Genomic DNA, 15,533 nt, shown 5'->3' with positions numbered 1-15,533 from the left:
GAACATAAAATAATACCCAATATCATATAGCTTTAGTTCAAAACCTCCATTGAATTGTGTATGTATTATTTCCTCAATCAAGGGTTGTAGACCTTGGACCAAATCAAGGGTTGTAGACCTTGGACCAACAAGCGGGGTAAAAGCCATGGTAGTAAGATTGGTTTTATGGAATTAACTTCTACAGTAGAATGCGTTAAGTAAACTGGGTGACTTTAGTTCACAAAGTATTAGGACCATTGAATAAAAATGAGGTCATTGTGTTACATAACGGATGCTATATAACGGATTTTTAGCTTACCTTACCGCAAAACCCCATTATGTTACCCGTGATTTATAATCATGGAGTAACAACTATTATAAGTTGCTATTCTAACATATTAAACATAATTATCTTTTTTCAAAAGTGTACTTGGTTCTAAAAGGCCTATTATAAGCTTTAAATTAAATATATGTTTTAGAAAACTTGAATTACTATTATAAATGTAATTCTTTAGTTAAAAATTGAATAGCAATGTCCCCAAAACGAGTCGTAATGCCGTGAGGTGCCGCGTCCGCAACATCACGATTGTTACCGCAATCGTGACAACATCCATGATTTTTTTCTATGATGAGGACTTAACTAATTAGTTTAGTTAAGTTTAGTTGCGTTGAAAAGGACCCAAGTGTGCTCTTGGGATTGGTCATGGGAGAATAATCATAATAGACACTAACATGCAATTATTTGATGATGTAACCTTAAGGATCAAGCATGCAACTATCCTTGGACAAGTGTAGAAAGGTAAGAGGAGCAAATGGGGACCATAGGACACGTGTACAGGCAAAGGAACAAAGAACAGAGGAGCTATCCCAGCACTTCACAAATGAGCATCTAGGCTCAAAAGAGCAGCTGGTCACAGATGGTTCTGGAACATTTCTGCGTTGCAGCTGGGTTCAAACTTAATTGATGAAATTACAGTTGGTTAATGGGAAAAGCTTTATACATTTAATGCAACAGGCAAGTTTACATTTCTAGAATTAAATTTGATTGAATTATTTAAATTTAGGAAAAGTAAGACTCAGAGTACCTAACTGGTAGCTTATATTTATGTTAGGTTGAACTTATTTGATGAAATTAGAACATTATTGTGTAATTTGTAGTTTTTCATATTGGTAGTAGACTAGTGTTTGATCAAGCATATGAAACAACACAAGCAATTCACATTTTAACCATGAGTGATTACCTTGAAATAATGGATAGCACCTCGCAAAAAGCCTCCATGAGACGGATCACGAAAATGACCAATATTAACAACCCACACCAACACACAGATACCTGCTATAACCTAACAGTACAAAGGAAGGTATTAAACACAACAACATACGATTATCCCAATCCCATTTTTAAAAAATTAGATAAAAATAGAAAATTTATCAAAAAGAAGATGAGAAATGATAAACAAAGGGAAACAGATTTCAACAAAAATAATGCAAAACGAAAGAGAATTGTATCTTTTGATAATCTTCTAATTCCTTCCTAACCATATAGATGTCCATAGAATGGCAAAAGTACAAGTCACCACATCTTTTTAAGATTATTATCCCTTCCCATACCAAAATGGTTAATTAAAAAAAAATCTACCACCCTTCTCCTAGCAACCTACTCTTTACCCCTAATCTTAAATAACCTTTGCCATAGTTCTTCGACATCTTGCAATGAAGGAATAAATGATCATTATCTTTCTCCATTCTCGCAACACAAGATACAGCAATGAGAATCTAATGCCTTGTGATAACTCATTAATTGAGGGTTCTCCATCATGTTCAACTTCCCTTTGGCTACTAGCCACACAAAAGCCTTGACTTTTTTGGGACCTTAGCTTTCCTAATTCCTTCAACCAAAGGAAAGAAGGAGATCTATGGGATGAGAAACCAAGTTTGCATAAAACAAAGCGCAAGAGAAGGATTTTGATGAGTTAAGGATTCAATTTCTTGAATCAGATACAAAGGATGGACTAAAAGTTTGAAGGATATCTAACAGTGAACCACTGATTGCAAATCTCTGTCTAATGGCACATGCCTGTAAGATCAATACCAAGGCAATCTGATTGTTATCCCTCTCCCAAGAATAAAATCCATAATCACGGGCCCTATATGACTTAGGTGGCTTTAGATTTAGCATTTTGACTCCTAGTCATAGGTTTAAGGGTTGCTAGAGAGAAAGATTGAGATTTAACTAAATAACTTCATCCAAACTCAATTTAAGCATCTATCTAACAAAAAATTCCATTACAATCATATTAGATCAAGCCAAGAAATCGGATATTTAAGCATTACGTTTGAAAAATAAATATAAAAACAAATTTAAAATTCCTTTTATTGAAATTCCTAGCAAGTGCATAGGTCATGAAGTAGCGAAGTTGTTCTTTAGATGCAATATGTATATCAAATATCAATACTCTTCATTCAAAATTTCTAATGATTAAAATGCAATGCAAAGTAAATACCTTAGCCAAGAATGTACCAAATTCATCTAGTTTCTTTTTCAATGGTGTCGCTTCCTGCAATAAATGGTGAGCATCATACATTAAAAGGTAGTTTGGTATTTGACACAAACTCTCTCTCTCTTTTCAAATAAGTAATTAATCTTTGCTCTATACAATAAAAAAGAAACAGTATCAAAAATATGTTAAAGTCTATTATAACATCTTTCAGAAGGCTTACATCATCTGTTCTCAACATTGAATCGTGAATGCTGCCCATAGCAGTATTAGAACCAACACCAGTAACAATTGCTCTTCCGCGACCAGCCACTACAACAGTACCCTAAAAATTGACATAACAGATGAGAACATTGAAAATCAAGCTTTACTCGTAAACTATATACACAGAGAATCAATTGATAACTGGAGCTTTTTATTATCTTCTGTAATTTTAGCCGAAAAAGAAGAAATATTTTGCGCAATAGGCAAATAGTGTACAGAAAAAAAAAATGAACCACCAGACTACAAGACATTTTCTATCATGGTCAATCGAACACAACCTCTTTTTAGTTTTAAAATTGATAAGGGTAAGGTTGCGTACGTCTAACCTTCCCAAACCCCACCCTAGGTGGGAGCAACTTAATGACATTAGGGTAATAATAGTGAAATGTTAAACTATTAAGGGCAATTCATAAAAGAGCACCAAAAAAATCCTCATTCTGAACTGTAAGCATTTGTTGAATTTCTTCCTTTGTCCATCGTTTATTCTAGGCAAGTGAAATAAAGATAAAAGATAGAATGTGCAAAAATGTCCAAGTGACCAAAGGAGAGATGGTGGTCTACATGTAGCCAAAGAGTGTGAATATGTCAATCAAAAACAACCTCTTTGTTAGTTTTATCATTGATAAGGGTAAGGTTGTGTATGTCTGACCCTCCTAAGCGACCAAGCCCCACTCTACGTGAGAGCCACTTAATGGAATAAGGGTAATAGAATGTAGTTAAATGATGAACTATAAAGGGAAATTCAAAGAAGAGAACCAAGAATCCTCATTTTTAACTATAAGCATTGGTTGAATTTCTTCCTTTGTTAAAGTCCATCTTTTTATCTAGGCAAGCAAAATACAGATTAAAGGTAGAATGTGCAAAATTTCCCAAGTGACCAAAGGAGAGATGGTGTCCACATGTTGGTAAATAGTGTGAATATGGGTAAATTTCTCTATTTCACTTATGTTGGAAAATAACAAATGTCATCCTTAGGAACCTTGACAAATGGAATTATTTTAGTGGATGATAGTTGATTACATGACAATATTTACCTAATTTAGAATTTGATTTTTTTTTTTAAATTGGAGCTAAATTGGGTAAAGTATTTATATAATTTATTATAGCAATTATATATACCTGACCTAGAATTTGATATATTTTGTTGAATGAAATATTGATGTATTTGATAAATAAGTAAAAAAAACGGTATTTAATTTTTGCTTTGAAAAAGTCATGTATTTGATAAATTTAATCACGATAATATATAATTGCGTTATTCTTTAAAGTAATATTTTCATATATTTCATACTAATAAATTCGTGCAGTTTCTAAACTAGTTTATTTATAAATGACAAAGTAAACTATATTATCCATGAATCTGTAAACTATTTCGATACGGTAATGCGGCCTTGTTTTTGCATTATACACTCCACATTCCGAGGTATCTAATAGATAACACTCTAGAAATCATTAATCAATTGGTTCCCCATCAGTCAAATGACTTCTAAATTTTACAACCAGTGCATCACTTACAAACGCATAATGTATATGTAATATGTATAGACAAAAACATGTGCTCTATTTTACCACTTGGAGTACATACAACATCTTTAAAGCTTATGATGCAGTTGGTAACCAAAAACCAATATAAACAAGACTACATCCTTTTAATCATTTTGGGAAAGGGGCGTTGAGATACGGGAAAAAGATCACTATTTCTTTAGATTCAAGGAAAATGGTTATTTTCATAACAAACGTGGTAAATAAGGTGGGCTTGTATGATAAATACTTGGGTTTGCCTATGCATAGGGGTAATCAAGAATATCCGACCTACTTGACCCGACTCGATGACCCGAAAACTTACTGGCGAATCAATTTTTTTAAAAAATATTTAACTCTAGGTCGAGTACCCGACCCGTCTTAACAGGGTGGGGTCATGGGACATAAAAACTTTTTTCGGGTACCACCGACACATACAAAGTGTGTAGAAAAGTTATGTTTTATCTTTAAATACTACGATTTTTATAATAAAGCTAAATAATTGTAAAATAGTATTAAGCTTTTACGAATAGTATATATCATAGTGCATAACTGCAGTAACGGTCACGATTGAGATAAAAGACACGAAGATACAGAGAGGATGATGCGGTTGTTGTACCGTGAAATATCGGCCTAAACCATGAAATATTGTGAGGAAAATCCTTAAATGCAGTTTTTTTACACCTTTACGAAGGGGGTAATACTAGTTCGGTAAATTTAAAAATCTTTACGATATGGTTGATACGATACAATGCGACTTTGCTTTTGCACTGTGCTACACATTGCTCAAAGTGGAAATGGCTTTAAAAGCCTTTTTACAGAAGAAATATGTTCTCAACCTATATCGGAGGGAAAAATAAATATGAGGCAATCTAGTTGATACGATTCATGTCATGCTAGTCTTAAGCCTATAACACCTCATAGACTCTAAAGACAACTTGGCAAGTTTGGTAGCTTATTTCATTTGCTAAACAAATGATGTATTCACATTAAAAAGCCCAAATTCAACTTTTATATCTCCCAAGCAAGATGCTTATTGGAACTCCCAGTCACCCATCAGTACATTGTCATAATAAAGCCAAAATATTTTTATCAGAAGCATTCTGATTTCTTCCACTCACAAATCGGGCATCGAGTGTCCCAAACCGAATCATTCGGGTACCTAATAATTGGGTACCCACAATATTAGTTGGGACATAGGCCTTTCAAACTACCCGGGTACCCCTATGAACACAGCTACCTACGCACACCAAAATATGACACACACATTTATTCCTCATAATCAAGTATATGACCAATAAGAAGCATTATAAATGGATAGAAAAGTTTCTATAATGGCTCTCATGCAGAAGTGTTGACAAAAAATACAGGTTGACCTTATAAATCAACGTACCAGTTTGTGATGTACTCAGTTTTGGGGTACTCATGCGTTGGGTTATTGTATTTGTTGTTCTCAACCTTGCAAATTAGGATAGGCATGGGTTATAGGATTTTTTGGATACTACTTCAGAAGACACGAGTTCTCATATCACTAATCCATAAATCTTCTTGATTTTAATCAAAAAGAAAAGAAAGAAAGTATTTCTTGATCCGGATCATCACAGTGGAGCCTTCAGGAATGTATGGAAATTTTTATGTTTTCTAAGCAAAAGAACAGAAACGCGAGTATAGGAACCTTGTCTTATTTAGGATGTATTTCATGAGGTGTTTTATTTCTCCCATGACTAATTGTATCAACTTAAAGGAGTGATAAATAAATTAGTAAACATTAAGGTGTTTTAGTATTAAACTACAACATAAACGCACATTTAATCAAGTATTCTACAGAAGATAATGTTGCATTCGCAAAGTAACTAAGATTATATGGAACATAAATGACCAACATTATGGAACAAACAGATTATGGGTCTTACACAAAGAATACTTTTTGACATATAATCGCACATACGACGTCATCAACTGGAAAATCTAGAACATGAGATTACCGAAAAGAGAGTGTTTGTTTTGTCTTGATACACAGCATTAATAGCCGAAGTGGAATCAACTTCCTTCTCCACTGAGCAACTCTCACCTATCAATAATATTTTGACCAAATATGAGATCAGAGATTAAGAAGCAGAAACATATATGTTTACATATGTTGCCACTGAGTATAGCAATGCTGAGATGAGAAAGGGAGGCTAGACTGCATAGAAAAAAATGAGGTTGTTCCGTAAAATTATGGCCGATTTTGCGTTTACCGTTCTGCAAGACCTCATCATGTAACTTGTGGTTTGAAATCATTAACCATAATCATAATAAGTTGTTATTCTTACATTAGTCACCATAAGCTGTAATTCTTACAATATCCATCTTTATCTTTTTTTATAATATGTATTAGGTTCTAAAAGGTCTATTAGGTTCCAATAGCTACTTCAGGATATGAATTTTATCATTGTTTGTAATATAACAAAAATCGTAATAGTCACCAGCTATATATTGAAGTTCATTGCACATCCATAGCTAGCCTAAATACTTGTTACACAATTAAGATACATCATGTCGAAAAGCCCTTGTAATAAGCTCATCATAGATGAAAGAAGACACAAGTAGTGAAAAATTCCTCAAAATAAACTCCACTGCAGATGATTAAAATCTATGAGCTTCAAAGTAATTGCCCGGAATGTTAACATAGCACCTAAGCAGACCCAAATAACTAGAATAACCAATTTACAGACATTGTCTAATCCTTACACTGAGGGAGAAATGTGAAAGAACTTCTAAAATACCAGTACCTGTAAGAATTGCTTGATCAACTCGTAAGTGGTCACTTAACAGTTCAATCGTCCGCATGTCTGCTGGAACTTTACAGCCCACTGTATTTTCACATAAAAGATGAAGTCAAAAAATTTCATCCAGAACCCAGCAAGATATGAAAATTTCATGGATAAAAACATTAACTTACCACTTACTTCCACAATATCTCCTGGAACAAGATCTGTGGCTGGGACTATGGATAAACAACCTATAAGCAAGCATAAAGACATAATGAATTATAAGTTGATGATGGGAAACAAACTCAAATGACTACAAACATAATCATTAGCAATAATAATCTGTAACCATCACAAAACTCAGCATAATAACTTTTCCATTTTACCATTTCTTAAGACAGTTGCAACATCTGCTTGGTAAGCTCTCAACTCCTGTGACAATGATGGCAAAAATGTGATGAAGAAAAGCACATTGGACAGTATCCAAAAAAGTGTAGAAGACAAAACGAATTAGATCAACAAAAAAAGAGAAACAAAGACCCCGCAAGGACTAGGAAAGCTAGACTAAGACATAAGTCGTAAGGATAGACCTGGAAGAGTCAATCAGTATACAGATTCCCTAAAAAGCCTACTTTCCCCCACTAAGACTGCGCAACCCAAATCCTAAGACAAAATTCATTATGAGCAGATAGAGCATAAGAGTTCTCATGCTTTGCAGAAATTTCTCTCTAATTGGCCTTTACAAATCCATTACAATGGTTTAAAACAAGGATCAAGAACACATTGCGAGCACTGAACTAATTTACAATGAATTCTCAGAATCCCCTGTTTGATAAATCATCATTGGGCGACTTGGCGTGCACAAATGATTTGAGTAAGAAACAGAGGTCTAATGAGGTTATAAAGGAAATGGAAACCTAACCAGGGAAACCCTTGTGGGAGGGGGGATAAGAGAAAGATTCACCACATATTAAGATATTGCCATACTCCAAGAATATCATTCCATCCTCAAAATCAAAAGTTCTTTGAAAAATAAATTCAGTACATATTAATAACAAGAGAGACAAGATTGATGTCATATATAAAGATTTGCTGGGAAAAAAGCAATTCTGCAAGTGAGCCAAGATTAAATCCAGTTAATTTACCTCTATAGCTTTTTCAGCGTTGGTTTCTGTAATGACACCCACTGCAGCATTTGCAGCCAATATCATGAGAATAACCTGCACATATTTATTTTTTAACATTGTTATACCAATATTTGAACAGAACGAGGGCATTATCAAATTAAATGATTTAGAAAAAGAATGTTAACTCTCATTTCGACAGATACAGGACTAAACATGAAATTCATACCCATCACTCCTAATCTAGTCTCCACCATAAGTTTTGTATGAGCATTTTAACTGTTAATTTTTTTAGTCCTCCTCCCTCCCCAGCAATATTTTTAAGGTCAAAACTCCAGCCTATAACCAACCGTGTTGGATACTCAGGAGTCAGTACTATACACCAAAGCATCAAGATCATACTCAGGTATGTTTCCTCTTGTCTAGAATGGAAAGATGAATAAGGCAGCTTGATCCTTTATAGTTAAGAAGCAACAAGTAGGAAAATTTTATGTCACTTCCCAGTAACTTTTTCTAATTGTTTATGGCCTCTATAAAGGTCACACCCTTCACCTGAATTTTTTTTTCTAAGGCTCAACAATAATGATAAACAAAAGCAGATAAAGTGTGTCCTATTCAAGATGCCTATTTATTATACGAAAGTCAGCACTCAGCACTCAGCTCTGAAACCCGGCTGCCTTATTAAACAGATTGTTTGATATTGCAAAGATGAGTCTCTCATCGATTTCAGAGCTTTGCAAGTTGGTAGTGTTTTTCAGGGGAGGAAGGAACTAAGAAAGTGTCTGATTGGATTAGCATACTAGGCCCTCTTGTGAATTCTTGGTCCGGAAAAAAAGATGTGACTGTTGTCATTTAGAGCGTATAATAGTTATCGGAAATAATAAATTAATTAAATCAAATAAATTAATTAAATAAATAATTAATTGGAAATATCCCAAAAATTGCAAAGTTATTAATTTTGTGGAAAGTGTTTTTCACTAATCGCGAAAAGGCTCGCAGGTCACGAGTTTTCAAAGCAAATTTTCTGTTTTGAAAAAAAAACACAATTCTCGGGTCGCGATTTTTGTCACTAGTCGCGAAGTATTTCACTGGTCGCGAGTTTCGCGCTGGTTTTGCAATGTTCGTTTTATTCGGTTTTGTTAGTTATGCTATAACTACCTACGGTTAATATGGTTATATTAACTGAATATATTGGGATGTATTGATTTATGATCGACATTGATTCGTGAATCAATGTTGCGGTTCATGAAGTGACATATTACTTCATGAATGGTTGTATGCTCTTCTATAAATATAGGAGGCATGTGTAAGTTATTTCTTATGTGAGATATACATGGAATATACATGTAATATCTGAATTTTATATCCTCTGTAGCACTTAACATAAAGAACTTGCAATCCTCGATTGTGAATTTCCGTTTCTTCTTCCACTTAAGTTTTCTCATGTCGTTCTAATTTCCTTGTGCTAGGAATTTAGTGAAATTCTTTGTATCTCAGAACATATTTACGGTCCATATCCCCAAGCACCGTAGTAGGGAGGAAATGATGTTTTTGGATAGAGCATCTCGCCTAGAATTTAAATCAAGTCGCATACAAAATCTTCTTGTTACTATGTTCGATATATGGAGATTCTCGATTATGAAGTTCACATTTGGTGTATGTTAAGCAAAGGTTTGAACTTGTCATATATTTTTGTAACCTACAAAGTTTATGTAACTTTACTTTATATGCTTTATTATAATTTAAAGTCACAAAATGCAACAGTGACAACTTGGAATCAAGCTGATGATTATTATCTCATTTAGCAGAGGAGCCAAGCCTTGTTCTCTCAATTTCTCAAAATATGTAAGTATATCCAAACTTACGTCCCTTTTGTTCTATGGTCATTGATATTTAGTCAAGATGCAAAATTCATGGATCTAGCAAACACAGCCTATTTCGCAATATGTGAATTAAAGAACTTCCTAGATGAATCAAAGGTAGTCTTTGTAGTAAAAATAAAGAAATAATAGTCGGCACTCAACATTCAAACCCCTGGGAATACGATATAAGGTCAAGTCACAGATATAAAATGTCATAAACGTTAGTTTTAAAACAATACAAGTAAAACATAGTCTTTCGCAAAACTAGTTAGAAAAAGCAATTTCTGACACAAATAATCCATTTATTGATCTAATGTTGTGATATTTGTTTTTCAAATAGTCTCACCAATGTTGACTACTCCAGAAAATATGCAGAATAGTGCTTGCACTTACCTTAAAACCCATCCGCAAAATGTATAATTAAAAATAAAATAGAAAGCTTCACTAACCGAAGGTTCCAAAAACGCAGACAGTCCTGTTTCTCCATTAATCAGGGCCAAAACAAACGAAACAATGGCAGCCACGATCAATATCTTCACAAGCAAATCATCAAATTGCTTTATGACCAACTTCCAAAAAGGAGTACCTATATTGAGAAATATACAAATTTATCTAGTAAGAATTATAATTTTCTCTTGGAATTGAAATGTGCTACACCGCAGCAGTGAAAATCAGTACTGTTTATGCACTGTATTCAATTAGAACCTAGAACTTATATCCACTATAAGCATTAGACGCATAACTAAATTTTATCATTAAGCCTGTTGTATATTCATGCTACAATGAGCAATCAGGATGTTCGGTTAGGTTTTATATTATTAGTAAGTACAAATAGCTAGGGGCTTGGACTGTGTTCTCAAACCACACATGCCACCCTTCCATCCCGTTCCGTTCAGTATTCCTACCCAAACCTCACATGCTATCCTCCCTTGAATCCAAAGAATGAAGGCCTAATTAAACTAGAATTAGAAGAATAAATGGAGAAATAAATAGAATCTTCATTCTTCAAAGCTACAGCCAAGCTTGACAAAAGAAAAAAGAATGAAAAAAAGAAAATAGTGGTAAGGCTAATTGCATGATTTCAGCTGATGTTTGAAAATTTTGGTCTTCGTTTCCGCTATTTAGAGCAAGTAAATTTCCAGATTTCATTTTTTCTTTGGGAGGTATTCAGAAATAGCTTTCTTCACGACCAGTTAGAAAACCTAAGCTAATTGCATGATTTCATTTGCTTAGGTTCCCAATCAAACTCTAGAAACATTCGTGAACCACACAAGTTCACAACAGAAAATGATGATTGAAAAACAAGGAAATTTAGTCTAATATTGAGTCCATTTTCTCACTTCACCCATGTAGCAATGCTACCTTTTAAAAGAGTTCTAATAAGAAACAGCAGTAGAAGTGTAACCAGACCTAGCACCATCAAGCTTACTACTTTGCCCTGTGTCCCCAACAATATATATCATCCAAACTTAGACCTACTACCATCAAACACAATATTGCTACCCTTATCAACCACATTTTAATATAATGGCCAATAGCCTCACCTTGACTTCATAAGGGATGTTGTATGAAATCAAGGACTACCCTTATCCAATAACAGATGATTCAGATACCCAAATTTATTTCTTGTGTAAACCCTAGAGCTTTACAAAAAATTGAAGTTCAAAAGTGAGATCATTTACATGGATCATACAAACGGGGGACAAAAATACAACCAACATATCCTTCGGACATAATTATCAGATAAAGAAGAGAAGACGTGAACTTACTTTTCTCTGGTGGAAGTACTGTGATGGTTCAACGAGCCAAATGATTCCAGCAAAATAACCAAACAGGAAAAATAAAAAAATATCAGAAACCAACTAATCAATACAAAATTGCACATGAGAATTAAACGGCACCTGAAATGCCATATGGCTCATTAATTTTGATGACTAGGCAACATCAAACATTTTATAGGTGAATAGCTTATAAGTCCATATTGTTTCAGAAGAAAAGAAAGTACTGGATGCATGTGTATAGCTTATAAAAAGATCGACCATCTGGAAGGGAAATGATCAGTGAGGTGAGAGTTTCAATGCGAAATTCTTGAATTTGACCAAAGCTTTCTTTATTTAATGACTGTCAAGCTGGTAATTTCTTATCTTTTTGCTAAATTAAAGTGTAGAGATAGATGGAAAATATGGAACGAAATTAGCATTGTTACATTCTATAAATCCTCATTAATGTGGAAATGTATTAATACATAAGGCAGAGGCATTATGCAACGTATTAGAACACATGAATAGCCCAACAATGGTTTTGGAGAACTATGACTCCCATAAAAAGATTCACAGCATCATAGGATATGTGTGCTATGATGTGCATGGTACCTCAGGAAACCCATGCTTGGGCATGCAGGTCTAGTTTGATTTTTTGCTGACGGCACATTTATACCATAGTGCAAAACATAGCCACATAGTATCGTATCAGCCCACCGCTGGCACGTCACATCACAGGACAAGACCACTGGCACATCACATCACATCACAGGCCTGCGTTGGGTGCCATCTTTACTAATCGCTCAAACTTATTGGAAGTTAGAAAATGAGTTACGTACCTAAAGAATGACTACTTAGTTCAGTGGGTCAGAAGTGGAAGTTAGCATGATGTGATTGATAAGCAAAGATAAGCATCGGATGTTGGTTTGAGTGATGCCACTCTATTTTCTAATGATCGCACTATATTACGGTGAAAGAATTTTCTCCGAATAGCTTGCTTTCCTGTGGGCAGTATTTGAAGAATTATCCAAGTGATTTTGTTTCTTAAAACACTTCACAATTTTAAAGTGCCCCTAAAAAGGGAAGGAAAAGTCCACATCACATCACAGGCCTGCGTTGGGTGCCATCTTTACTAATCGCTCAAACTTATTGGAAGTTAGAAAATGAGTTACGTACCTAAAGAATGACTACTTAGTTCAGTGGGTCAGAAGTGGAAGTTAGCATGATGTGATTGATAAGCAAAGATAAGCATCGGATGTTGGTTTGAGTGATGCCACTCTATTTTCTAATGATCGCACTATATTACGGTGAAAGAATTTTCTCCGAATAGCTTGCTTTCCTGTGGGCAGTATTTGAAGAATTATCCAAGTGATTTTGTTTCTTAAAACACTTCACAATTTTAAAGTGCCCCTAAAAAGGGAAGGAAAAGTCCATGTGGCTTCTCTTATGCCCGATAAGGTTGCGGATGAAGCGCATCAAAAAGTTATACAGGAATTAGATTTTCAAAAGGTCTGTGTAAAGCATCGAGGTTTCTAAAACTAAATTTTTAAAAGTTTCTACTTTCTCGTAGGGTTGTGATGTAAATTTAGAATAGTCATAGGCTATTCTTTTTGCAAGTTGTACAATTCCAACACGTAAAGGTGACAAAAGATCAACAACAAAGGTTCTGCAAATGAAATATCATCACTAGTTTGTCTCGGGACATCTAATGACTAATCCAACTTCCATGACAGGCAGCAAGGGTGATTTTCTTATTCAATGAAACCCCTTTAAAACCCTAACACAACGCTTCAATCTAATTTGCACACAGTAATTTGATTTTTCTAATAGTTTAAGAGATACATCCACTTTTTATTGTAGCAATGTGATTATGTGAATAAGATATGGTCATATGGATGTAAAACTTTGAATAACATGTTATGGTGGTGAAAATGTCCCTTTATTTACATTTCTAGTTTCATAAATCACAATACGATCTTTGATCCCATAGAGCAATTCTTAAGACTCGAATCCCAGTAAAATAGATGAACATATTGATGCATTGCTGTAAAAATCAAATTTGAAGTCTATTCAAAGTCAAAAGGTCCATTTTGCTAACAGTTTAGTCTACATGAGTGAATACACCGTTTTCTCCCATGGCTATATTCTCTAACACTAAATTCTTTATTAGATGAAAGGAAATCATGAATTCCGCTAGGCAGAGAACTGATGAGTTTGCGTAGTTCGGATCCTTTCTGAATACGTAGCTTTTAGATGGTAAGAAGTTAAAAACTGAGGATATTTGGTATTTCTCTTGGGAGCATTCATTGCATATTGCAGAGCTACAAGACCTTTCATCAAGCAATACCATTACCGAACGACATACAAGCTACTCAATTTAGAGTTCATTTAAAGTGCAAACCTATCATGACTATCAGACGATGCACTAAACTTTAACCACACACGCCTATTTAGCAATAATATTTTATAAATCATTTTTTAGAGTTCATTTTAATCGCAAACCTGACATCACCGTCCAAAGGTGCACTACAAATCAACCGCACAACACTCCGGCATAGCCTTAAGGTTTGTCAGGTCCTCAAAATTTAGACAGCTTTATTTGGACTTGAATACTAATTTAAAGGTACTTAAGCTCTTTGACTTGCACCAAAGATTGATCAAACAGTCAATCCTCAAAAGATTCAAACTTTAAAACCGAGAATTCCTTTTTTACAAACAAAAAAGGTAAGACATTGCTGCAAATATTAACAAAATGAAATAAACTATCCCATCAAAGAGCTTAATGATAAGAACCTGGTCACAATCAAACAAAACTAGCTGATACTTACCATTTCTACCATAGATCCTTCCATGATCAGCTACCTACAAAACAAAACCAGAAAGTTGTACAATATGGAATTTACAGCAACATTGATTTATATATATATATATATATATATATATATATATATATATATATATATATATATATATATATATATATATATATATATATGTATATATATTCATATATATATATATATATATATATATATAAAAGAACATTGAACAGCTCTACTAATTAAGAACCAATTCTTGATCAGCTGCCTAGAAAACAAAAATCAGTCCATTATTCAACATGGTATACCAACATTTTTTTTTTTGATAAGGAAAATTTATACCAACATTGACTTACAACAAAAAAAAATTCAAAAAAAAAAGAACAATGAACAGCTTAATTAATTAAAACACCATTTTCTAAGAAATTTTAAACAACCAAAACAAAATCACTCTTCCACAAAATTCAAATTGAGAAATCAGTGGCAATACCTGGGAATCACTAAGACCTTTTGATGGGTCTACCGCAAAAAAATCCAAAACCTGATATCAAAATTAAATTATTTTATGTAAACAAAAAATAACGAAGTGGAAAAATGTCAAACATCAAATTTTATGAAAATTAAAACCTCAGTAGCAGATCTAGCATAGGCATCCTCCATCAAAGTTGATTTATGGAGCAGATTTGGCAAATTGGGGATGGAACTGCTGGGTTAACAATGGTGCGGAGTGTGTGATTAAACTTTAAAAGGTTAAACCACTGGAAAAAAGTGTCGGTTAAAAACGTCCAAACCAAGCAATTGACAGATTTAACTAGGTTTTAAATATTAACATTACTTACTAAAACAAAATACTACTAATGCCATCACTTCTCAAAATTGTTTACGGGTGACTCTCTTAATAAAATTTTCTCGCTAAACCATAATCATGATGTCATTATTATAATGACTATTGT

At 33.9% G+C, this 15,533-nt stretch overlaps 1 protein-coding gene across 1 annotated transcript in view; it reads right to left on the bottom strand.

The window, feature by feature from the left end:
• Positions 1–15,369, bottom strand: part of LOC130798997 (calcium-transporting ATPase 3, endoplasmic reticulum-type) — a 37,238-nt gene extending 21,869 nt beyond the window's left edge. Inside the window, exons 1-13 of the mRNA XM_057662094.1 lie at positions 15,208–15,369; positions 15,071–15,121; positions 14,590–14,623; positions 11,771–11,788; positions 10,451–10,587; positions 8,161–8,235; positions 7,402–7,447; positions 7,207–7,266; positions 7,037–7,117; positions 6,248–6,333; positions 2,701–2,802; positions 2,484–2,537; positions 1,221–1,322 (exon numbers count right to left, since the gene is read on the bottom strand). Coding sequence (XP_057518077.1) covers positions 1,221–1,322; positions 2,484–2,537; positions 2,701–2,802; positions 6,248–6,333; positions 7,037–7,117; positions 7,207–7,266; positions 7,402–7,447; positions 8,161–8,235; positions 10,451–10,587; positions 11,771–11,788; positions 14,590–14,623; positions 15,071–15,121; positions 15,208–15,240 — 879 coding nt within the window. The 5' untranslated portion in view covers positions 15,241–15,369. The remainder of the gene's footprint in view (positions 1–1,220; positions 1,323–2,483; positions 2,538–2,700; positions 2,803–6,247; positions 6,334–7,036; positions 7,118–7,206; positions 7,267–7,401; positions 7,448–8,160; positions 8,236–10,450; positions 10,588–11,770; positions 11,789–14,589; positions 14,624–15,070; positions 15,122–15,207) is intronic.
• Positions 15,370–15,533: the final 164 nt, after the last annotated feature.

Source organism: Amaranthus tricolor, chromosome 13 (assembly GCF_026212465.1).
Source record: "Amaranthus tricolor cultivar Red isolate AtriRed21 chromosome 13, ASM2621246v1, whole genome shotgun sequence".
Classification (NCBI taxonomy): domain Eukaryota; kingdom Viridiplantae; phylum Streptophyta; class Magnoliopsida; order Caryophyllales; family Amaranthaceae; genus Amaranthus; species Amaranthus tricolor.
The sequence above is the reverse complement of the archived record's forward strand: the minus strand, read 5'-3'. Positions and strand labels throughout refer to the sequence as shown.